The following is a 22,113-nucleotide window of genomic DNA, read 5'->3' as shown; positions in this document are numbered from 1 at the left end:
TCTTCTCCACCCAAGAAACTCTGGTATCAAAAATTAAAAATCAGAGGTCAATCAAAATCAACTTCACCTTCTACCGTTCCTCAAGACATTATATACATACACAGATCCCATTAAATATCATACTCTGTGGTAAGAATGTATTCTCATGTTATGTGACTCTTCTGTATATATATACCCATCCATCCTTCCACCATAAAACAACAAACACCTACTCGCTAACACCCCTATAGCTATACTTATATCTATCTCTATATCTAGCTCCGGTTTTATCTCGGGCAAGTTTCGTTCAAATTGACATCGCATCTTCATTTGTATCATCGTCTACTATTTCGATTTTGCTTTATTAAGTACTAAATATATATCTCTATCTCTATCCCCATCCCCATCCTCAAAATCAGAATCGAATTGCATCGCATCGCATCGCATCAAACTCATCTTCTTCCCACAAATCTAATACATACAATACCTACATACATACATACGTACATACCAATCCAATTACACCCCCTAAAGCATCCAACCTTAGACCTTCATATCACCTCACCCCTCTCCCCCCCTCTCCCCCTTCTCTTCTCGCCCGCTTCTTTTCATCCCTTCTTTCTATTACATCCTAACTCAAAGTATCTCGCTCCTATCTCCACAACTTCTCTTCAGGAGGCTAATAACTGATTAATCAATCAACAAGTAAGGTAGGCAACTACAGTTTTGCTTTATTCACAATTGGCGTGTTCATAGCTCACGTTCAATCCAACCTCCAACCTCCAAACCTCCAAACATTCAGACTCCAGAATACTAAAACTAGTCCTGACTCCTTACCACCTCAGTATCTTGCTTTCATCCCTCACCCCTCCTCCCATTCCCCATCTCCCATTCCCCCGTCTCTCCCCTCCTCCAAAAAACACACACACCCCGAACAAACAATCTACTTTCCAACTTCCCAACTTTCCATACACTCCTCCACTCCTCCACCCCCCCCTCAATCCAATCCTCAATCCCTCCCTCAATCCAATCCCCCAATCAAAATCAATATCAACACCATTCAAGATACAAAACACAAGATACAAAAAAAGGAGTTCACACTTAAAAATCCACACTGGATGCAGAAGTGAGATATGGGATATGTAGGATATGTATGCTACTAGGTAGAGAAATCCTAAGATGCTTCACTTCACTCATGCATGACTGACTGACACTGACACTAGTCGATATTCACATCATCTTCTATTATACTTCAGGATAGAAAAGGAAACATTTAGAATTTTCAATCCACACATACGAAATGAAGAGCAAGCAAGAAAGCAAGCAAGAAAGCAAGAAAGAAAGCAAGAAAGAAAGAAAGAAAGAAAGAAAGAAAGAAAGAAAGAAAGAAAGAAAGAAAGAAAGAAGAAAGAAAGAAAGAAAGAAGAAAGAAAGAAAGAAAGAAAGAAAGAAAGAAAGAAAGAAAGAAAGAAAGAAAGAAAGAAAGAAAGAAAGAAAGAAAGAAAGAAAGAAAGAAAGCAAAACACTTCAACTTCTCTATGTATTTCTGACACCCCATTCATCACAAGAAAAACGGAGAAAAGCAAGTTTAAAAATTCCATACCATTTATTGAATACCCATGCATACTTTATACATACAAAATCATACACTAGCTTTACTTCGCAAAAACTCCAATTCCAAACCATCCATCCCTTTCCTTTCCACAATCAATCTTTCCTCTCTCTCATTCCTCCACCCAGAAATTACTGCTGTTTCTTTTGCGCAGATGGTCCCATCTCCTTATCAAATGCTCCATATGAAACTTGAAGACTGGATACTGCGTTCAATCCCACGTACAAGATACTAAGAAGGAGGATGCCAACCACCAAACCCATGAAAATACCAGGAGTGAAGTATTGATATTTCTCGAATAGTGGTCTACGATCTGGTTCCGTGGTTGAATTGTCTGCTCTGATTCTGAAATCTCGCTTCAAATCGATATGGGAAGTGGAGTCAAACTCCGCATTATAAATTGGTAATTCGGAATTGTGTTGTTCGAGAACAGAGCCAACAGGTGTGGTGGTAAAAATGACGGTGTATTCTGGACCAGTGGCGAGATGTTGGTAGTAAACATTGTTGAGCATGTAATCTACGCATGAGTTAGTCGTGAATCTTGCCTGATGGTTCGAACGAGCACAAACCTTGGTCATTGAATTCCTCAGCTCTTGCTGCTTTCTCAGTCGACAATGCGTCGAAGTGTGATACAATGACACCGTTTCCAGTTCCATCAGTAGACTCATAACCAACATTTCCACGTCGTTCGACTTTCTGGCCGCATGTCTTCTCAATATATTCTGCTAATTCGCCAGCCAGATTTCCATCTTCGTGCATGACATCCATAACGCTATAAGTAGCTCGAACTCTCGAATCGGCAATAGCGGCTTTCATATGAGGAACGGATTCTGGGGCCGAGAAGTCAGAGGCGGCGAGTGCATCTTGTTGGATAATAATGTAGACATCAGAGGGGCAAGTCGAAAGGAAGTTCTTGGCATTCTGAAGGACTGATGTCGTGGTATCTAATTCTTGACTCTCAATTTGCATCGAAGAAGGTAATCTGCCATTCTCGTGTTAGTAACTACATGGCGATGAGCGGGTAGTTGGAAGTATAACTCACTCCGATGATGAGAATAAAAAGAAAGGTGATGTATCTTTAAACGCTTGCACTGCAGCGGCGCAGCATAATAGCGATCCAGCAATCGAATACCGCATCTTGACTTCTGTGGTTGGAAAGTTGTGATGCGTGCGAGATGATCTTGTTGATGAAGCTGTTTCATTAAGCTTCAATAAGTGCAACCTTGAGCTCTCTGTACGATTATGTAAGCAGCTTGATATCTATCAACATTTCATGATTTAGGTTCAATTGAATAACTTCAATTCTCAAATCTTTTTATAATTCAAAGCCCCAATCTCCGCTGATCTCTAAAACATTGGAGACTTACAATACACACATATATATAGAGTAGTTTATGTTCCAATTAATTAGGAACAACTATCCACCACCACCGTCCTAGTTCACAACATTCTCATACTCCACTGACTAAGCCAAGGCGGTAAGATCTTACTGCCCAAATTATTCCTTCCCCAGGATTATATTAAATTCATCACGAAAAGACATCCAATTCCAAGTGCGCCGCAAGTCATCCCCCTCACAAATCAATCACCATGGAATCCTCATTCATAGTCAAACCTCGTCCCAAGCGATCAGTCCTACCAGCGCACAAAAAGAAGAGAAAGTTCGACCATAAGATTGAAGAAATCAATTTCGATTTAAGTGCTCGCGAGGATTATTTAACTGGATTTCACAAACGAAAGGTTCAGAGAGCGAAGAGAGCTCAAGAGGAGGCGGAGAAGAAGGCGAGAGAGGAGAGAATTGTCATGAGGAAACAGGTTTGTTGTTTGATGCTTTGGGAAGGATCATTGGTTAATCTATTGATGTTTAGTTACGAGAGGAAAGAAGAGCAGAGTTAAATGAGCATGTTAAAGCCGTGAATGCGCTATTAGAGGATGTGGAGGAGAGATTTGATGGCGGAGACGGGGATGAATGGGGAGGGATAGAGGAAGAAGAAGCCGAGGAGGAAGCGCCAGAGTTGGTAGATCACGAAGAGGAATATATCGATGAAGATAAATACACAACGGTCACAGTCGAAGGGATAGAAATATCGAAAGATGGAATCAAGAGAACTGCGGATGAAGAGGATAGTGATGATGGTATACACGAGGCAAAGGGGAAGGTCATAAAAGAAGAAGAGAAGGTCAAGAAGATTTGGCCCAAGAAACCACGGAAGAAGAAGTTTACATATGAGACCAAGGCGGAGAGGAAAATGACGAGACAAAAACAAAAGTCTGGGAGTAGAGCAGCAGCAGATGCGCGACGAGGTAATAATTAAAATGGAATCTATTAACAACTTCACAATCAGAACCCGCAGTAATATTTGGTATGTGACTTCGATATCGATCGAGAAGCAAATCATGTAAAAACAGCGTACCACCGCCAGCGCATACGAGGCTTAACTGTAATTATTCCGCAACCCATGCACCTAAAAAGCTCTAGAACAGAATGTCGACTGTGACATAAACCCCAATTTAAATGTTGCCAATCTCTGCTTGGAAGTCCTCCAATTCCTTTTGCACAGTAGCATACTTCTTGGCCATCTCCTCGAACTTTGCCTCCCATTGATCACGATCTTGCTCGAGAGCCTGGACCTTACGTTCGAAGTGACCGGCCTTAACATCGGTTTGACGGAGTCTAAGACACACAAAGGTCAGTTCATATTACTGTGGATATCAAGATGTGCACATGTGCAAAACTTATGAAGCAACCCCCTATTCTTGTAGGAATTCCGATATTTCAATCACTTACTTGTCATTTGTCTCGCGGAGGTTCTTATCAGCTTCCTCAGCTTCCTCCTCCAAAAGTTGTAATCTTCGTTGAAGAGTCTCGTTCTGTGTACCGTGTTGACTACCTTCCTCTGCCACAGCCTTGGCCTCCTTAATCCCGCTTTCTAACTTCTCAACTTCGGTTTCCAACAAGTTGTTCTTGTGTGTAAGGGATGTGATTTCTTGCTCCTTTTGGAGGTTCTCTTGCTCAAGAAGCTTGACCTTTTCTTGAAGCTCTTGAACCTTTGCGGTAGCTTCATCGGCCTCGATACGGAGGGTGTTCATTTTCTATCAAGATGGAAATCAGCATCTTTCCTTCAGAATCATTCCAAAGCAGTGTCGGCGATCGTATCCGGATGGAAAGGGGAATTTCGTAGACTGGAGGGACGAATGGCGGGGTTAGTTTCGTTGATCTTACTTACTTCCTTGATGCGATCCATTTTGAAGGGTTATTTGTTGGTTAACACGGTTTGGTGAGGTTGAATTTAGAAAGATTTGATATAACAAAGAATATCTTTATGGTTGATGTTGATGGTATGAAAGAAGTTGAAGAAGTTGCGACTGTTTGAGATGTTGCAGATGGTAGGTAAAGGGTGAGAGACCAAAGAGAGTATTATTGCCAACCGAACATAAACAGGGGTGAATGGTTGGTCTGTGAGCAAGGGGCTCACGGGGCTGTATAATCAAAAATGGGAAGAGCTCTGGGTTTGACAGAGTTGCCGTAGAAACAAATCAAAATAAATGAATGTTACTCTGTAAAACGAAATTTACATATATGTCGACAAACACAACCACTTCATAATACATTCTAATGTAACACACATTCTCAAGATAAATCACATTAACCATCATTGCACAGGATAATTGGTCAACATGTTTGCAGCTAGGGATCAAGAGAATTTGATCCATGGTCATCAACAAGTCGCTGCCTCTAAACCCCTCAATCAAGGCACCAGAAGTTTACAACCAAAGACGCCAGGAAATAAATTCCCAAAGACACCGTTGAAGGTTCCATTGAATGACGAGAACGCGCCAGGAGGATTCGGTGGGAAGGGATCTGTACTCGGCACAAAAAGCAAAGGTTTAGGCGGAAAAGATGCAACCTTTGATAAGAATGCTTTTGTTACACCCGTGGGTAAGAATTTTCCATTGCATAATGGTAGGATCAATATCTAATTTATCATAGGTCCTCGAAATCGAGCTCCCCTTGGTATGAAGACTACGAATGCGAAAACCAAAGTATTCCAAACTCCCGTCGGTCCCGCACCTGAGAAGGACCTCGAAAAGACTGTATCAAAACAAACGAGTGCTCGCAGACCCAAGCATAAGGTTTCGGAGAAGATTAAGATCGATGTACATGGAGATGAGAATCCTCTAGATGATGTTGAAGTCGAATATATGCCACCAAGATCCAAGGATCTACCATATGACTCAGATACCTTCCCTACTGGTTGTCTCAACTACGATATGCTCAAGCCAGAAAACCTTACCAAGGGAGCGCTTGGCGAATTCTATAACACCAACGATAAGACTGGAAGATCAAAACTCGAGCGGGATTTGGAAATGTCTTCAGTTGAGCGCGCGAAGAAGACGGATGCGCAAATCATGGCATCAATGGAAGAGGATTGGACTGTTGGTGATGTCCCTGAAACATTCAAGAATTTGAAAAGGAAAGCATCATCGAAGCAAACCAAGGCTACAGTCGCCACAGAGCAGAAAACAAAGGCTCCCATCTCAACCAGAGGTCCTTCAGCAATCGCATCTCGTCGAGCAGCATCCGCTTTATCAACTCTCCCAAGATCTGCAATGGAGCCTTACAAGAGACCATCAACAGCTATTCCAAGACCAACTTCATCACTTTTGAGAGGTAGAAAGACACCAACGTTTGCTCCTGTCACAAATAACACTATGCGTGCCACAGCTGCCACAGCCACATCTAGAAGTACCATTGGTTATACCAAAGGTAGATCAGCTTCTAACGTTCTTCAAAAGAAGGATGCTCCACCTCTCACATTGAAGAGAACAAATACTTTACCTCGCTCGACTAGCAATCTTTCCCATGACTCAGATAGTACCATTACTCCCGCCCGTTTTGCCCAGAAAGAAAATGTGTCGAATCCAGAGTACAAGAAACTGGATTTCTTGAGTGCCTTTGAGGTTGACGATGAGGACTTGGAACCAGCTTTGAAATGTGGTTTGCCAGAGTGTTTGATTAAATTCGATGAGGATGAAGAGGATTTCGTTTTGACAATTGGAGGTACGGAATAGGGTTCTTTTCATTTGTTTTGGAAAGACCGGTTTTGGTTTTGGTTGTATTATGATGACTATGGTGTTATGAAAGGTGTGAAAATGGAGTACGGATGGACGAGATACCACAACTTGTATACCTTTACCTAGGTGTTGCATGGTATACAATATTTTTCTCTTATGTTATTTGGTGCGATGCGGTGCGATTACTATATTTGTATGATATGATACATTGGGGAAGTTATTCTTTAAGCTATAAGTTAAAGAGTAGTAATTAGGACTTGTATATGACTTTTCAATCACTGTGTGTGCCTTTCTATGTCATTGTGATTATGAATGGCTCACTTCTACCTATGGAATAGAATAGGGTTCGATTTGACATGGCGATAAGTATGACATGAATGTGTTTCTCATTGTTTTTCTCCGCGTCAAAAACCTTACATAGCATCGGTTGGCTAACATTTCGTGGAACAACAACTGCGAGATGGTACAGTGGAATAGGCATGCATATCTATCTACCTATCAAACTCTTGGGCAGATTCCATATTCTGTATTTGAAGTGTAGTGATATGTGATGAAAGATGTTGCATCAACGAGTGAGCTTGGAGATTACATGATACTACTATTGGCATTACGAGTACTTGGGTTTGCTATGACTTTTATTTGACATCATTTTTCGATTTTAACGGTAGAAGGTTGAATCAAGGATAAAAATGTAACACACATTGACAGTCCTCATCATACATACTACCTAAATGTGGTACAATCTTCCACTGGAGATGAAGCACGTGCAATTGTGTAACGAGGGGGTAAAGAAATGTAACGAAAAGTAATAAGGGGTTCGTGTTGTGTCATCTATTTAACAGACCACACCACCAAGATATATAGATCTTCTCGAATCTGATACGTGTTAGAAGGAGATGGGGATTTCCTGGAGTTTGGGGGCTGTTGGAATTGTCAGTGAGTGATTGGATGAGGCTTCGCTGGCTCTTTGATTATTGTAAGATTACAAAGTAGGTGTATTGTGATATTGATGGTTAAGTAGAGAAATGACGCTCCGCTGGCTCTCCGAGGGCCATTGCCATGGAGGCCGACTATTTAGAACGGGATACTTGGGAATATCTGAGAGGTGTATGTATATATTATATGAGATATTTCCATAACGTTAAACATTACCGAATTTCGAATTTAACAAGCTATTTAATTATGATATATGTACGTTGCTCGAATACTAATATAGTAGCTATGTCCCTTTCAGCCATGGCCTTCGTACCTCTCTTTACCTACCTAGTCAGTACTTTTTTTACTGAAAACGGACTCATTGTTATGTCTTTCAAGCGAATAGAGTAGCCGTACAGTCAACGCCAACACATTTGCTAGGGTGAATAGTAACATAAAGGTATTGATAGTAAAATTCCAAGTAATAGACTGTATAGAAAAGAATAATAGGAATTCATTAAACGGTATATAAAAGGTAACACAGTTTTATATAAATCTGTCTGACTGTATAGGTTGTTGGCTACTTAGCACATGATATCAAAGTTATCCCTCACGTTGACCTGCCATCTCCTTGAGATCTTATGTAATCTCCTAATTGAGTCAAGCGCCACTATTTTCTAGAATCTAACCTATTGGGAAAGCGAGAAATTGATAGTATCGAAACCTCAACTCATCAAATCCTCCATTCCATCAACTTCAACTATACATATTCACGAAATTACCAACCCCCAGCGTCAAAAGATAGATCTCATATCTGTCGCACAACACTTAATTTTGATCTGCCAATATTCGCACATCGATATCGACGAGATATTCTATACTTTTATCATCATATAAGTATCGGCAATACTTGGTCAAATCTGTTCCGAGGGAATTGAATCGCGTCATTACCAACCGCTTCTTGCGCGTATTGGCCATCTGCCATTAACCCTTCTAATGCATGTAGTCGCACATTGATCTTTTACAAAGAGATTATGGTTGGCAGAAGGAAGGAGAGGTAGATTAATACAGTCACACGATGTCTCGCGCATCTGGGGCGAGTTTCGCACAATTCTTTCCATCGGCTCCTCGAGCTGCGAAAGACAAAGCAAAGGAGAGGGAAAAGTCAAAGGCACAGCAGGCAGATTTGCCTACCACCCTTTCTGTCACTAATACCCAAATTAATGCGAAAGCCTTAACTGACAATGCTTCTATTACACGTCTTTCAGAAGATATATCAATTCCAATTGCGGATCCTCCTACCCTGACGACAGAAGATAACGAATCTGTACAAGGCGATATTTTGAATGGTGTAGGCTCAGCAAGCTCACATTCAAGTTCTGGATCATCCCTTTTCAGTGTCAACAATCAGCTTTCCAACAGCATGCAAGCATCTGCTGGCTCTCGAAACATCAACGATTTAACACCATTGACAAATGCCGACTCATCACCCAATGGTGTTGCAAGTCCTGGCAATGCCAAGGCTGATATGCCTGTCACCGCTACAACTCGCGCCGCTCTTGATAATACAAAATCTCGGCATGCCGTTGCTATACCCAATTCTGCCCCGGCAGAGCATACTTCCACCGAGCCACGAGTCCTCGCTCGAGACCCAGCACGAGGTGTAAAGGGGAAAAAATGCACATATGATCCCTTCCACGATCCTCATATTCATTCGACGAAAGAGAAACATAATCGCCGCCCACATTATAAGGAGTTTGGTTTGGTACGTATACAATCTGCTGCGGGGGGTGTCATCTTTTGCGTGTGAGAACGTCTGGCTAATAGCTTTTCAGAAAGATGACGCTCCCCCAGCGGATCCGCGGTTAGCGAAAGGAAGCAGATTGTCGTATATCAATACCGATTATCATAATGCACTATCGCGACTCAACCATTCGCCGTTTATGCTGCCAAAGTACAAATATAACCCCAAAACTCATTATGGACCTGGCCCACCAACGGAAATTGTTGTTACTGGATATGATCCATTAATAAATTTTATGAAGGTCACTAATGTTTTTACCCATTATGGACAAATCGCAGAGAGCAGTAATAAACTACATCCAGAGACAGGAAGTTGTTTGGGCTTTGGCACATTCCGATATCGAGATACTAAAAGGAAGGATGGTACAATTTTGACAGCGGCAGAGGCTGCCAAGAAAGCCGTCATGAGAGGTAGCAGTGTGGTAGGGCTGGGACCGAGAATTAAGGTTCAATTCGATCCGCAGGGAAAACGCAGTACTCGCATGCTTGAGAATGCTTTGGAAAAGTCGAAACCCGAACCTTTGCCTTTACCGCCCAAAGAGCCACCACCTCCCCCTAAGCCTGAAGTTGTCAAATCCTCAGGACCCCCGCCAAGTGCCCCCAAAGGACCTGCTGCCCTTTCTGGCAGGCCACAGTTTAGACCAGGCAGCATAGTACAAGCTGCGATTCCTACGAAACCGCGCCAGCAGACATTGATCGAGGATGAACCAATTGCGCAACAACTCGAGGATGAGCCCTACATTTTTATTTCGAAAGATTATGTTCCTGTTATTCCAGCGACAATCCTCCATCTGAAAAAGCGGCTTAAGAACCATTTCCTGGAGGATGTGAGAGTTGATAGAACAGGTTATTATGTGGTCTTTGCGCTTAGTGACGAGGGGAGATTTGAGGCAGACAGGTGTTACAATTCTTGCAATGGCACTGCGCTGTTCTCATATGAAATGATTATGAAGTTATACTTATGGGGCACTGGAGGTCGACGACATGAACATCGCGATCGCGCATCCGAAAGAGGTCATCACCGTCGCACTCGAAGTCCTGACCCGCGCTTGACTGAGCAGAAAAGGAGGAAGGAGATTGAGGAGATTAGGAAGGAAGAAGAGGCTGATCTTGAGGACGAGAAGCGAGAACGGGCAAAGAACTTCGATCCCGCACGCGAAGCTATTGAAGTCATCAAACGAGAGTTAATGACACATTTAATGGACAAGGTGAAGGAGCGGATAGCAAATCCTTGTCTCCGAAATTTTATGGATCCAACGAATCATGTAGCAAAACGACGCAAGTTGAATATCCATGATCCTAATGCCAAGACGTCCTTCATCGACGACGAGGAAGATCAGGATAATAGTAACACTATTGCTACACCCAACTCACGGATTGAGGACCGCAATTCCCTAACAGCAGGGAAGGTTAATGTTACTGCTCTACCTAGGATTCGAAAAAGGGCGAAGGCGGAAAAGAATCGCAATGTTGGATTTACTGATCCCTTCGCCAGGCCCACCCGGAAAGCTTACGTCCGACCCATGCATTTCCTCATTGGTAGGGAGGATGAAGATTCCGATGATGACAATGAAGCTCGTTCCAGGACAAGAGGTACTGAAGAGGTTGAGTCACGCCCGAGAAGTCGTGTGGGTACTGACGATGAAGCTTCTGATGATGATACGGATTCCATGAGCCGAAATGTGAAGGAGAGGTCCCAGTCATTGGACACTCGAGATGGGGAGTCTGCAAGTGAAGTCAATTTCTCTGAACCTGCCGTATCAACGAAGAAGAGAAAACTTGATCTGCATATGGAAGCTGCGAAAAAGCGACAGAAGAAAACTGACGAGGAACTCTTTGGTGTGCCTGTGGCGAAGATTGAGCCCCTTTCAGAAACACCCACTGAGGCAGGTATTTCTGAGCTTGATGGATTCCAAAAGACAGAATCCGAGACAGAAGCTGCTTTGGCTGCTGTGGCAGCTAGAAAGAAGGCTGCAAAATCGGCAAAGAGGAAGAAGTCCAAGAAACAGATTTTCGAAGAAAGGGAGGCTCTTAAAAGACAACAACTGGGTACTACGGAAGACGAGATTATTCCAGAAGAAGCTGATGAGGAGTCTGAATTCGAGGAAAACATTGTCGATACAGCTCCCGTGGTAACATCTGTCAAATGGGGCATCTCTAGTGATGCACCCTATCCCACTGTCGACGATGACTTTGATAATATTCTCGATATTGACGGGCTACAAAATATCCTCAAGGATGACGAAGACGCTGGACCCGCACTCAAAATCTTCAAGACAGATTTCAAACTTAGCGATCCTGCTACCTGGGCATGGAGACAAGGGCAAATCAAGTCACTTAATCGTAATGGATACAAAGGTATTGTTAAAGATGAGACAACTATACCTGGATACTACGTGGAGACTTCGACTGGCTGTGCTCGTACTGAAGGTACGAAGAAGATTCTGAATTCTGAAAAGTCTCTCTATCTTCCTCATCGTATCAAAGTTCAAAGGGCACGTGAAGAACGTGAAGCACAAGCGAAACGAGCCGGTAAAGATGTTGTCGCAGAAGCAGCAGAGGCAGCTAAGATTGCGGCAGAGAAGTTGCTTGCCCGTACATCTGGTCGTGCCACCCGTGTCAACAATCGTCGTTATGTGGCCGATCTCAATGATCAGAAGAAGACTCTTGGTGGTGATACTGATGTCTTGCGTTTCAATCAACTTAAGAAACGTAAGAAGCCTGTCAAGTTCGCTCGTTCTGCTATTCACAATTGGGGTCTATATGCCATGGAGAACATAGCGATGAATGATATGATCATTGAGTATGTCGGTGAGAAGGTTCGACAACAAGTTGCAGATCTTAGAGAAAATAGATATCTCAAGAGTGGTATTGGAAGTAGTTATCTGTTCAGAATCGATGAAAACACGGTCATCGATGCAACAAAGAAAGGTGGTATCGCGAGATTCATCAATCATAGTTGTATGCCCAACTGTACTGCAAAGATCATCACGGTGGAGAAGAGTAAGAGAATTGTCATTTATGCGCTGCGTGATATCGCACAGAGTGAGTCTATATTATGCCCAAAATTTTCAAATGATTATACTAACCTCCCGTTCTAGATGAGGAACTCACCTACGATTACAAATTTGAGCGTGAGATTGGTAGTACAGATCGTATTCCATGTCTCTGTGGTACACCGGCGTGTAAAGGATTTCTTAACTAATTCAATTACTTTCTTTTCATTCCTTAACATCATACACTTTTTTCAACATTCGGCATTCTTGAGAGCCGGGGTTCGTGATTATACAATAAATTGGCTCAACTTGATCGTTACGGGAGTCATTCATCTGTGCTTTCGGCATACAATCATGGGGATGGGAAAGGTTGGGGGTTATCAAAAAACAACATGTACTCTTTTCAACATATCGAGTCGTTTGGCGTTAATTCTGGTCTGTTTTTCTTTTCTTAACTTTGACTCTTTTGATTTGCAAAGTTTGGTCGCATGAAGAAAGATAATGAATGGCATTTTCCTCTTCGTTTGTAATTGATGGCGGAAACCTGATACGATATGATAGCAATGAAAGGATGAGAAGATGGGCATAAGTCAGAGGTCGGAGATGAAAAGTCGGAGAAAAGACTTGCGAAGCGGAGTGGAAAGATGCCAGAATGGGGATTTGGTATCTCTTGTATTTATTGTAAGATTAGATTTGTTGCTCCCTTAACTTAGAAGGGGCGAAGACGCAATCATCGGTCATTGAGGGAGAGAGAGAGAGAGAGAGAATGGGGGTGAAAGTAAGAATGAGAGGGGATTCATCCGATTTAGGTGATTGCCTGTGATTAAGTCAGCGGGCTACGAGCGAGCGAGCGGGTGAATGGATGAGTGATGAATAAATGGGCGAAGTGGATAGGAGGGGTGTCAAAATAGATGGGAATTTTATATCGAGAGATTTTTTCAATTGAAATTGAAATTGAAATTGAGATTGAAATTCGAAATTTGGAATTCAGATTTTTGATGTGTTGTTTGTTTGATATTGTGATTCATTATGTTCATTTTGACTTGGGGTTTATCGACCATCTTTGGAGAAAGTGGAGAGAGTTCGGTTTTCGTGACTAGGTTATGTAATGTGTCCCGCGATCTTGACTCTTTGTTGAATGATTGGGAGTAAGTGTAATCCAGAATCCAGGGTATCATCTGTATGATGGTTGCGTGCGAAGTGCATTAGATATCACGAATAATACCAATACTGACACCAATATTAAACAATGATACTCAGGCAAAATCAAGACTCTTCGATATATATCTAAAGAAACTTAAGCTCAAGCTCAACAATAAATGCCTGCCGCCTGTTCGATTTTACTTTCTAAGATATCTATTTCCCGTCCACACCCCAAGCATGACATTGACCATTGAATCATTTGACGCTTCAACTACATACCCGTCTAATCAAGCGAGGCAAGCATATCAAGCAGAACCCTAATTTTTCATCTCCACATCACTTTCCTCATCCTCTTCGCCATCCTCTTCACTGCCAGATTCCTCATCTTCCATATCCTCATCCTCGTCCTCTTCTTCATCTCCGTCTTCGTCATCTTCTGGGGCTGCTAAGCCGTAATCATCTTCGAAGCTTGCGAGGGTGCGGACTTGTGTTTTGAAGTTTAGGGATTGGAAGTTCTTTACTATTGCCTTTTTGATGGGGATGTTTTTTAGTATTTTTTTGTGTATGGTTTGAGGATTGGTTGAAGGAGAAACAAATGAGTAAGGTAGAGGGGGGGGGTAATGTGGAATGATGAGAGTAAGTCGAGAAGCGAGAAGGAAAAAAAACATACCTCTTCCATAATCGGTGCACAAGTAACCATAACATTACTCATTCCCGGCTCAAAAGCCTTCAACAAAACTTCCCTCATAACTTCTCTAATCTCCTCTCTTCCTACATCCCTAACCTTCCTCAACAATTCCTCGTTGTGATTCTCAGGTAATCCCTTCATAACTCCTTTGACAAATTTGTCTTGCCCAGCTTGATCCATTGTGATTTGTGTATTGACAACTTCAACCACTATATCACTAATAGCCGCTTCTAATGCTGAATCTTCCATTTTCTTCTCTCCTGAAATATATTCCTCGAGGATTTTCTTACCAGCGGCAAAAGCGCGGAAGGCATCTGGAGAACGATAGACACTGAATTGAACAAATCCGGTATCAAGATCATTATGGAATGAAGATCCATATCCCAAGCCTGTTCCACGAATAGCTGTCCACAAGGGACCTTCGACAGCGCGTAGGAAAGATAGAGCGACGCGGAGTGCAGGGAGTTGAGGATCAGTGTAAGAACTTGGGCCACGGGAATTTGTTAGTAGGAAGGAAGAATCGATGGTAGGCATTGGGATGATGATAGCTCCTGCTTGGCCAAGATTTTGTCCATCATGGGAAAGAAGTGTGTGTTGTTTGCGGATAGGAAGGATATCTGTTTCAGGGGTCGGGTTATCGAGGGAAGAAATGAATGGATTCCAAGCTTGTACTGGGGATGGAAGCTTATTAATATCTGCAACGACGAGGGCCCGGATGTTGTTGAATTTGAAAATAGATTTGCGAAGAGATTCGAGCCAGCCGATGACAGTCTCTGGTTCTTTTTTGAGAAGCTTCTTGAGACGCTTCATATATACTGACTTGACAAGAGTAGTCCTTGCTTTCATGCTCGATTCGTTAGACATGTGAAGCATACCATCAGCAGTGTAAAGCATACCATTACCATCGCGCTTGTTGTCGGGAATATCGGCGAGGATCTTGGTAACTGCAGTGCTGAGACGTGTAGCATCAAAAATACTATCGAACATCATGGTGCGGATCCATTCGATGGCTGTTTCGTACTTTTCTCGCTCAACTCGGAATTGAATCATAAGACCTTCTGCGTCACCAAGACTAGAGCCCCCTCTCATTTCGTATCTGATAGTGTCATGCTCTAATTCTGTGACGACTTGCTCAAACTCCACTCTCTTTCCGTCGCGAAGAATAGGTGTATCGAAGAAATTGTCGATGAATAAACTGAGCAGTGGTCTATGCTCCAAAGGGATCTCTGAAGTGCCAAAATGCATTGATAAGTGAACGAAGTTTGTTGGAACATGCTCAAATTGTAAGAACAATGGAGATTCAGATGCTTGCGAATCAATGACCTTCTGAATTTCATTGGTAGGCGCGCCCAATTTCTTGGCCAAACCAGATCTAGCGGTGGTTGATTTGTGAAAGTGGATTGAATCGGTCCCAGGAACGGAAAACTTCTGTAGAAGTGAAGCAGGTATTTCGGCATCATTCTTTGCAATTGCTGCCTTGAGCTTTTCGGCCAATTTCTTGAGCCCTTCTGGCCCTAACTTTTCCTTTCGCTCTGCAACTCTAGCCTCCTCTTCTTTCTTGATTCTCTTCGACATCTCTTCAGAAGGAGTTCCGAGTAAAGAAACGTGAGGTGCATCGACGATCCATTTCTTCAAAAAATCTTTCCATTGTTGCTCACTCCACTTATCAAGTGTATCGAATTCTGCGTGTGATTTCAAATCCTTCAAAGTAGAACCATCTCTGTTACCGAAAAGGAAGTCATTGATGATGGCTTCAGCATAGAAACGCTGAGAGCTTTCGGCTTCGAAGTTGCATTGTCTGCGTTCTCTTTCCAGACAATTTTTCATGTATGTCATATCAAGGGGTTTCTCTAGGGCCTCTCTAAGAAGTTCAAACAGACGCTTCTCTACGAATGCAAGCTTTTCGGTTTCTACTCCAGTAGGTTGAAACCAAATCACCGAATTTGGTCTCGCATCCCACCAATATGAAATTGAACTCGCAAGCTCTTCTTTCTCAACCATGATATTTTCAAGAATCGAAACAGAAGATCCAGCGAGATATGCAAGGAGAACATTAAGAGCACCAGTTTCGACAGCATCTTTGCAATCAGGGCCAAACATACCAACCCAAATTTCTCCCATTGACTCATCTTCCTCTGGGAAGTACACAGTCTCTACTATGGTTTTAGTGAGCGGTGGTGGTTGAGCAGAATCCACCCATGGCCTATATGGATTAGAATGTTATTTACTGATGGTCGAACTTGAACACACTTACCTCTTGAATGGAGCAGTTGGAGATGGAATATCATCCAAGATACCTTCCTCAAAAGTGTCTAATATTTCAAGCAATTCCTTCTGGTCGATTTCACCAATCAAAACGAGACAAAGGTTTTTAGGTTGGTACATCTCCTTGTGGAATGCACGAATTCTCTCTGGGGTTAAGATGCGCAAGTTTTCCATCAAACCACCGGTCTCATAACGAAATCCGATGTTTTCTGGATAAAGAAGTTGCCTAGCACGGAGGTCCATGATATCAGAACCAGTGTTTTGAACTCCTTGCATTTCTGAATATACAACACCTGCATCGTTACCTTCACCATCAACATGATGGACTTCGGTGTAACAGCCTTCTTCGGTAAGTGTCGGTAAGATCAAATGCTCAAGATAAACAGGAAGGATTTGAGAAAACCCTTCCCATCCTGCTGTCTCTAATGTATAGGCAGTATGATCCGTAGCAGTCCATGCGTTAGTATTAGAGTAAGCTCTAGTGGCAAGTTTATCGAGTAAGCCTTTATACTGGTAGCTTTTTGATCCCATAAAGCAAAGATGCTCCAAGGTATGTGGTGATCCAGAATCATCGAAAATTTCCGTAGCCAATGCAAAATATCCATTAACTTGAGGTCCCTTCTGGTCAACCACAACAACATTCATGCCAGTACGTTCCGAGACATATTGGGTAATGTTGGTAGGGGCGTAATCAGTTTTGAAATTCTGCACCGTACGGAAATAAGTTTTCTTCGTTTGACTTGGCATTTTTATGAAGGAGTTGGGTTTCCAAAAGTTGAGGAGCTCTTTGCGAGAAGAGTACCTGGAATATTGTTAGATTGAGGTTGATCGAACAAATTTCAACATCCATAAAAAGTCATGTGTCAAGTTTAAAGAAAAAAGCGTGAGATGTATTTAGAAAAGAACAAAAGGAGAACTACAAATTTTCGCCTCGGAGTAGTTCAATGATTGTAGAATCAAGCTATAGTCTGCACCACACAAATGACAAAGTCTTTGGAAACCACTAGAGTTTCAAAGCCGGACTGCAGTGAATGAGAGGATGTATAGAATCAATTGGAATAGCGCAGTAAAGCATACCAGGACGAATCCACCGCTTGGTAAAGCACAACAGCAAGTAAAGGAATGATAGCAATTGCCATGTACCAAAATTGGCGGGGGAAATTGTTACCCCGCCATGAGAATGATTGAGACAGAAAAAAACAACAAAGATACTATTCTAAAGAGGACAAAGATCTCTTGGAAAAAGATTTAAAGAATAGGGAGAACAATGTGATTAGAGAAAGAAATCTGATACTATTGGCAAGTATTGTCGTACCTTTGTTGGGTATTTTGGGATCCTAGCCTGGTCCAGCGGGAAAACTGGCGAATTGAGGTCGCCAGGGAAGACGAGAAGTAGCCTCCAACTAGATAGAGAGGCAAATAATGAATGTATCGCCTCTTATTTAAATGTGTCGTTGAAACTTATGATTTTCTTTGCAAAACAGAGGAAGGCCGAGATATTGGTGAAAAGGTACGGAGATGACTAGATTGAACGATGAACAATATAAATAAAATATAAAGTTAATAGCCTTACAACGAAGGAATGAATAGACGCCCTAGATAATTATCATTGGGTGATAACCCACCCTTACCGCATCAGCTTAACCGCGCGCTTGATAGCTTAATTCTTAGTCATCGGATGATTATGCCATAGCTTCTGGTTCCACCTTGTCATAATCTCATTGACCATGTTCTAAGAAAAATAATAGTGATGTTCAGATAACTACCAGGTACCTACATGAGTTTCACACCCTCAAGTCTTCGTCGTCTTAGAAACTTACTCGAAAGAACGGCTCTGTGCTGGTTGAAATATCCGACACGTTGAGATTGCCAGCAATTGAAATTCAATCTCCAAAGACTTTGACAACATGGTGTCGACATTAGGAGTTGATCAACTTAGTAAAACTCTCATTGGTTTTGCATCAAATGGTGAATTTCCTGATGAGGAAGTCTCTGCATCTGCGCTTGGGAATGACGCTCTTCCACTAGCTATAGAAGCTTTGGGTGAGGCTAAATTATCTCTCGAGGTGTGTCTTCAAAAATTCCCAGCATTGTTACTCACTATCTACCACTATTCTTTTTACTGACCATGTCTCATACAGACTGAAGTTCGTCAAATCAGTAGAGATTCCGCTGCTGATATCGATAAATGGATACAACATGCCCAGGCCCTCCAGGACGATATCGACAAGTCAAGGAAATTGGCGAATGAAGTCGTTCAACAAGCAGAAGCGGACGAATCTCGAGTTACCGATGTAGACAATCATGAAAATCATGTGGAACTTTTAGTGAAAGAGATTGAGTTTAATGCACACTTACTGGAATGTGCACAATCCATAAAGCGCGCGAACGATTCCCTGGACAAAGCTGTGGAACAGGCGGACAGACAAGAAATACATGAAGCTTTAAAGTCACTCGATGTTGCCGGTCATCAAATTGCGGATATTCCAGCGGAAACTACTGTAAGAGCGGTCCGGCTCCTGGATACACGATATTATGAGTTGAAGGATTCTTTGAATGATCAGCTCAGTGAGATCCGGAAATCATTGATATATATTCAACCCAAAGAAGCTTCATTTACGATCCACAAGAAAATCGACGGTATTTCAACATCTTTAGATGATGTTGCAATTGGGTTGGAGAGATTTCAAGAGCTTGACGAGTTTGGCAAAAATTTATGGGAGCAATTGTCTGAAACAATTATACGACCTCGTACTGGCCTGGAATTATCACCTGCTGTTTTCCAAATATGTATTGAGAATAACACTTTGCGTATTACCGAAGATCGTGCAGATACTAGCATAAAATCTTTGTTCAAGGATATCTTAGACATCATTCGCTTTTTGGACGAGAACTTGCCCAAGACAATGGTCGAAGCCTTATCTAAGGCTATGATGCCTGATCTAACTGAAATAATAATCGGCACATGGCTAGAGTCATCTGTACCAACATCCTTAGACGATATGGTCGATTACCAAAAGGCGTTAGGTCGTACAGGTGAATTTGCCGATAATTTGGGAGCATTAGGATGGCCAGGAGCAGAGAGATTCCATGAATGGGTTGCTAGTGCTGCAAGAATTTGGTTGACTAAGAAGCGAGAAACATCACTGGACCGAGTTCGTAATGCTTTAGCCCTTGGTATGTTCACCTCACTTCACCTCTTCATCTCCCCATATAGGTCCTACGTTTATCTTCTATGTATTGATACTAATGACTTCTAATGTTAGGCGTTGGCCAACCTCTTGAAGCTAAACGAGTGGAAATGCGTATGGTGACCAGGGAAGACGGTATGCATGTCACTTCAAATGGTGAGACTGTGAAAGATGAGTGGGGCTGGGGTGAAGAGGACGAAGAGGAAGAAACTCAACCTATAACAAGAAGCCGAGCTTCTTTTGACGAGGAACGAAGGGCAAGCTCACTGTCCATTGCTCCTGATCCAAACATTCTTCAAGTAGATGAAGATGATGCATGGGGTTGGGGTGATGATAATGAAGTTGCTGTCGAAACGCCTATCGATGAACTCCCCGACACACAGAGGACCCTAAGGACTCCTCTTGTTCCTACTAGTCCTACCACGTTACATGATCCAGCAGAGATGCGAAACGTCACTCTCTCAGAAAAGTATTGGACATCTTCTATTCCTTTGACAATATTTAACCACGTTGTCACTATCTATGAAGATGGCGCCAAATTGATGCAGCCAGAGTACGTACATGTCACCTTTAACCCAAGTCAAATTCCTGCAGATCACTCATCAGCATTGCACAGATGCGACTCTCTTCCTGTATCACCTGCAGCTGGTGCTTTGTCCAAGATTCCTACCTTGATTTTAGCAATGTATCGTGCGGTATCTCCATGTTACTATGTCGACGATCCGAAAGGAAATATGTAAGTCCTGAGTTTGGTGTTGCACTCTCCATATTACAATCTCACTGATGTTATCTAGGTTTGCTTACAACGATGCTACATGGTTGGTTGATAAATTGAAAAGTTTCTCGGAAGAATGGCATCTACGAAAAGACATACCCCCCCGAGCTTTGAATCTCGTCAATATTGATTCAGAGATTGGACCTCTTGAAAGTTTTGGAAAGAGAGCTTATAAAAACGAGATGGATACACAGAGGACAATCTTACACGATTTACTTGGTGGTATGTATACATAGATACTACTTTGTGCAATTGTTAACATTACTTAGGTTCTCAAAATTTTGTATACAACGACAGCGAGAACGCAATTCGTGCTGTTATCGGTCATATCAATCAACAATCTGCCTCTTGGAAAGAAATACTTCCATCTTCAACTTGGGCATCGGCCGTTGGCACATTGGTCAATACGGAAGCTACTAAAATTATCACCGATATTTTTGAACTCACAGATTTAGGAGTGGATGACGCTGAAAGAATAGCAGCGCTAATTCAACAAGTTGAGGCTCTAGAATCTTTATTCAAAGAAAATGAAATTGGAACTATTGCAGGGAATTGGCTAAAAATGCAATTCCTGAGTGAAGTTCTCCAGAGTAATTTGAAGGATATCAGATATCTTTGGTTTGAAAGTCATCTTTGTTTGTACTTTTCGAAAGATGAGGTGCGAGATTTGATTGAGTTGAGTTTTGAGGATAATCCGAATTCGAGATCGTTGATTAAGGATATTAAGGAGAAGCCATTACCGGATGTTAGTCGTGTGTGAGGAACAGGGACTGAATTGGAGGTAAAGTCAAAATGGATGGGGAAGACGAGGAGGACCCACGCCAGCTTGTATATACCCTCGATACTACGTTTCGAGCTGGATGCCTAAGGAAAACTACGAATAGCTAGATCACAATATACCTCGCTATTTCTATCGTCCTGAACTTTTCAGATCGAGTAAAAATGTATGAATGGAATTCCGACTAATTACCTAGTATTCTTACCTCTATTTCTCTAGATCAGTCTAGACCATAAGATTGCGCCCTTGAATGAGAATCTCTGCTTGTGAGTAAGCGGAGGATTAGATGTCCTTTTTTCCTGTTCGTGATTCTCGAAAGACTTATGGGTTATGGGTTCATTCATGGTGGTGTATGTACGTCGACATTTGATTAGGCAATTTCTTCCCAAGTCTTTTATTATCGAATCCTGCTCAACAATTCTCAAATTCATGAGGTTGAATGACTGGGTGAGAGGTATGATAAGTGAAATGGGTATGACAGGTTATAACAAGTCAACCGTCTCAGCCTCTTTATGCAGAAGATTTGGCGCGTGATGTGATGTGATGTGATGTGATTAAGTTTTTACCTCTGCAATGAACGCCGAATTCGAGGAAGACTAATGGGATCGGAAATATTGGATGAGGGATTTTGTTTGCGATATCCTTTCGGAGGGGGGAGGTGTTGTATACTATTCTAGGTGAAGTAATATAGCATATACGGATAAATAGATGGAGTATCCCTCGACTTTCTGTTAAGGTTACCTACGTATAAAGTTTATTTAACATTGCGATATCGTGAATCCAACACTTCTCGTAGCGAACAGACTCTACAGTAACAAAGTACCAAAATAGTGAATCCTCAAACAAGTGAAATAGATAAATAAACAGATTACCCTTCCATCTCAATCCTCAA

General features: G+C 42.1%; 7 protein-coding genes across 7 annotated transcripts; 4 read left to right on the top strand and 3 right to left on the bottom strand.

The window, feature by feature from the left end:
- Positions 1-1,722: 1,722 nt before the first annotated feature.
- EAF02_009370 (uncharacterized protein) lies at positions 1,723-2,728 on the bottom strand (the record flags this gene model as incomplete). Its single annotated transcript, XM_038905418.1, has 3 exons — positions 1,723-2,108; positions 2,161-2,573; positions 2,634-2,728. 3 exons carry the CDS (start codon positions 2,726-2,728, stop codon positions 1,723-1,725), a joined length of 894 nt encoding a protein of 297 aa, XP_038754871.1.
- Positions 2,729-3,181: 453 nt separating this feature from the next.
- Positions 3,182-3,906, top strand: EAF02_009369 (uncharacterized protein; the record flags this gene model as incomplete). The annotated part of the gene is made up of 2 exons (XM_038905417.1): positions 3,182-3,406; positions 3,460-3,906. 2 exons carry the CDS (start codon positions 3,182-3,184, stop codon positions 3,904-3,906), a joined length of 672 nt encoding a protein of 223 aa, XP_038754870.1.
- A 196-nt stretch (positions 3,907-4,102) lies between these two features.
- On the bottom strand, positions 4,103-4,836 carry EAF02_009368 (uncharacterized protein; the record flags this gene model as incomplete). The annotated part of the gene is made up of 3 exons (XM_038905416.1): positions 4,103-4,265; positions 4,380-4,684; positions 4,819-4,836. 3 exons carry the CDS (start codon positions 4,834-4,836, stop codon positions 4,103-4,105), a joined length of 486 nt encoding a protein of 161 aa, XP_038754869.1.
- Positions 4,837-5,269: 433 nt separating this feature from the next.
- Positions 5,270-6,664, top strand: EAF02_009367 (uncharacterized protein; the record flags this gene model as incomplete). Its single annotated transcript, XM_038905415.1, has 2 exons — positions 5,270-5,531; positions 5,583-6,664. 2 exons carry the CDS (start codon positions 5,270-5,272, stop codon positions 6,662-6,664), a joined length of 1,344 nt encoding a protein of 447 aa, XP_038754868.1.
- Positions 6,665-8,660: 1,996 nt separating this feature from the next.
- Positions 8,661-12,590, top strand: EAF02_009366 (uncharacterized protein; the record flags this gene model as incomplete). Its single annotated transcript, XM_038905414.1, has 3 exons — positions 8,661-9,347; positions 9,418-12,430; positions 12,487-12,590. The coding sequence occupies 3 exons, from the start codon at positions 8,661-8,663 to the stop codon at positions 12,588-12,590; spliced, it is 3,804 nt and encodes a 1,267-aa protein (XP_038754867.1).
- Positions 12,591-13,641: 1,051 nt separating this feature from the next.
- EAF02_009365 (uncharacterized protein) lies at positions 13,642-17,992 on the bottom strand. Its single transcript, XM_038905413.1, has 4 exons — positions 17,793-17,992; positions 16,467-17,279; positions 14,195-16,415; positions 13,642-14,051 (listed from the first exon to the last, which is right to left on the bottom strand). Exons 2-4 carry the CDS (start codon positions 17,222-17,224, stop codon positions 13,842-13,844), a joined length of 3,189 nt encoding a protein of 1,062 aa, XP_038754866.1. The 5' UTR covers positions 17,225-17,279; positions 17,793-17,992; the 3' UTR covers positions 13,642-13,841.
- A 392-nt stretch (positions 17,993-18,384) lies between these two features.
- On the top strand, positions 18,385-21,203 carry EAF02_009364 (uncharacterized protein; the record flags this gene model as incomplete). Its single annotated transcript, XM_038905412.1, has 6 exons — positions 18,385-18,543; positions 18,619-19,654; positions 19,744-20,221; positions 20,285-20,404; positions 20,463-20,665; positions 20,713-21,203. The coding sequence occupies 6 exons, from the start codon at positions 18,385-18,387 to the stop codon at positions 21,201-21,203; spliced, it is 2,487 nt and encodes an 828-aa protein (XP_038754865.1).
- Between the last annotated feature and the right edge of the window lie 910 nt (positions 21,204-22,113).

The sequence above is a fragment of the Botrytis sinoallii genome (assembly GCF_014898435.1).
Source record: "Botrytis sinoallii strain Bc 23 chromosome Unknown BSIN_019, whole genome shotgun sequence".
Lineage (NCBI taxonomy): Eukaryota > Fungi > Ascomycota > Leotiomycetes > Helotiales > Sclerotiniaceae > Botrytis > Botrytis sinoallii.
Note: the sequence above shows the minus strand (reverse complement) of the source record. Positions and strands in the feature narration are given on the sequence as shown.

What these genes read in the sequence shown, in the direction of transcription:
- EAF02_009365 (XM_038905413.1), bottom strand. Translation starts at nt 17,224, where the DNA reads ATGCCAAGTCAAACGAAGAAAACTTATTTCCGTACGGTGCAGAATTTC. An exon ending in CCAACTGCTCCATTCAAGAG is followed by an intron (nt 16,416 to 16,466) that starts GTAAGTGTGTTC and finishes TAATCCATATAG; the next exon opens with GCCATGGGTGGATTCTGCTC. An exon ending in GTGCACCGATTATGGAAGAG is followed by an intron (nt 14,052 to 14,194) that starts GTATGTTTTTTT and finishes CCCATCAAAAAG; the next exon opens with GCAATAGTAAAGAACTTCCA.